Source organism: Carlito syrichta, unplaced genomic scaffold (assembly GCF_000164805.1).
Source record: "Carlito syrichta isolate Samal-C Ts95f unplaced genomic scaffold, Tarsius_syrichta-2.0.1 Scaffold6385, whole genome shotgun sequence".
Lineage (NCBI taxonomy): Eukaryota > Metazoa > Chordata > Mammalia > Primates > Tarsiidae > Carlito > Carlito syrichta.
This window is the reverse complement of record NW_006950481.1, coordinates 195,507-197,709: the sequence shown is the minus strand read 5'-3', so window position 1 is coordinate 197,709 and position 2,203 is coordinate 195,507. Positions and strand designations below refer to the sequence as shown.

The window sequence follows — 2,203 nt, the reverse complement described above, 5'->3', positions numbered from 1 at the left end:
CACTTCGGTAAGCCATGATCGTGTCACTGCACTCTAGCCTGGGTGACAGAGTGAGACTCCGGCACTCTCTCTCTCTCTCTCTCTCTCTCTCTCTCCCATAAACATGTATGCATATGTATATGTATATATACGTGTGTGTGTGTGTGTGTCAGTGTCAAGGATGCATGATCCTAAGAGTCCTTTCTTGGACTTGGTTTGGCAGGAAGAGACAGCCTTGAAGAATCCAGGGAAGCTGTCCAAGGTTCCACTCAGCAAAGCGCTCCCCGTCCTCCTTCAGATGCCCAGGGGACGCCAGACCCCCTCCTCAGAAGCCATGGGCCCCTCCCATCCCACACTCCTGTCCCTGATGAGTCTCAGTCTGTGGTGGCTCCTGATGCCAGCAGGTAAGTGGGTGTCATCGGTAAGGCTTCACTCCGTTCCTGCAAGCACACTAGCTGCCCAGAGGAATCTCCTGCAGCTGAACTCGCCGTGACCGTTAAAGCTGCAGGGGACGTTAGAGGTCATCAGCCTGGCAGCTGGTTCCCAGGGAGTAGGTAGAAGGGCAGTCACGGCTCCAACGCTAGCAGCTGCGTCACCTTGAACGTCCCCGAGCGTCAGTGTCCTCAGCTGCAGAACGCAAATAGTATTGTGGGCCTCCCAGGGCTATTGTGAGGATGAAATGTGAGTTTGTGACCAGCATCCGAGACACAGGAGGCACCAGGACGCAGGCACGGTGGCTATTGTTCCCGCTGTGCTTTCTGTCCCAGATGGTGCTGACACATTTTCCTGGGTTTTGGAGCAGTGGGTAGCTCTTGACGGGGCAGGCAGCCCAGCCCGGCGGGGTGAAGCTGTTTGTTTGCAGACCACGGTGAAACTGATGACACCCACAGACTGTCTTGCACCACTTTGCCTGTCTCATAAGAAGTGGCTAAGGCCAATTCAGTAAAAAAAACAAAAACAAAAACAAAAACTGGGGAGGCCGCACGTGGTGGCTCAAGCCTGTAATCCCAGCACTTTGGGAGGCTGAGGCGAGAGGAATGCCTGAGCCCACGGGTTCGAGACCAGCTCGGGCAGCTTGATGAGACCTCATCTCTACAGTAAAATTTTAAAATGAGCCAGGCATGGTAGTGCGTGCCTGTCGTTCCAGCTACTTGGAAGGCTGAGGCGGAAGGATCGCCGGAGCCCACCCAGCAGGTCGACGCTGGGGTGGCCATGAGCATGCCACTGCAGTCCAGCCTGGGTGACAGAGTGAGACTCTGACTCCAAAAAAATCAAATCAAATCAAAGAAAGACGAAATCGAAAAACTGGGGAGACGTCCAAAGGGGCAGATGATTTCTCTGTCAGCACGAGAGTCCGTCTGACAGTGGGTGGGAACAGGAGGCCGCTCAACCCGGCCGGGCTCACCAAAATGCCGGAGCCCGCACAGACCAGGCATCTCTCCCCACCCCCATCACCTAGGAACTTTAGGTATCCTCTCGCCAGGCTGAATCTTGTCTCTACATCTGTCCCACCCACCAAACATCCTTCACCCCTCCGAAGGACTCGTTCCCACTCTTTCTTATCTAACATCACAAGGCAGCTGACCTGTCCTGGGCTCTCATTCGTGGCTGAGTCCTCCTGTGTGCCGCTCTGACAGACCCAGGCATAGCTAACCCTCCGCAGCGTTTTGAGATTGTTCTGGGTCAGATCATTTTACAGATGAGCAAACTCAGGCTCAGGGAGGCTGACCCGCTCTGCTTCGATGGCAGGTGGAGAGGAAGCCAAGCGCCCCCCGCCCCGGGCTCCCAGAGACGCCCTCTCGCCTCCCCGTGCCCCAGAACCTGCCCAGCCAGGCTCCCACACCCAAGCCGAGGACCGCCTCTTCAAACACCTCTTCAGCGGCTACAATCGCTGGGCACGCCCGGTGCCCAACACCTCGGACGTGGTGATCGTGCGCTTCGGGCTGTCCATCGCCCAGCTGATCGATGTGGTGCGCCTGTCCTCCCAGCCCTTGCCCCGGGGAATAGGACCCCAGACCGCCCCGACCCAGGCTCCTTCCTCTGACCCAGCCCCTCCCCGACTCACAGCAGGGACCCTGGGGGCGGGGCCAATTCTTCCCGGGCTGCTACCCCCCCATTCCCGGAACCCCCCAGGAGGGCTTTGATCAGCCCCGGTGCCTGTGTGACCCTGAAGAATCTGAGTAAGGCGACAGTGTCAGGAGGGAGTGGCAGGGGGGGGGGGGGG

General features: G+C 57.9%; 1 protein-coding gene across 1 annotated transcript in view; it reads left to right on the top strand.

Annotated features, from left to right (window-relative positions):
- Positions 1 to 313: 313 nt before the first annotated feature.
- Positions 314 to 2,203, top strand: part of CHRNA2 (cholinergic receptor nicotinic alpha 2 subunit) — a 12,990-nt gene continuing 11,100 nt past the window's right edge. The window contains exons 1-3 of the mRNA XM_021708233.1: positions 314 to 383; positions 1,729 to 1,949; positions 2,113 to 2,159. Coding sequence (XP_021563908.1) covers positions 314 to 383; positions 1,729 to 1,949; positions 2,113 to 2,159 — 338 coding nt within the window. The remainder of the gene's footprint in view (positions 384 to 1,728; positions 1,950 to 2,112; positions 2,160 to 2,203) is intronic.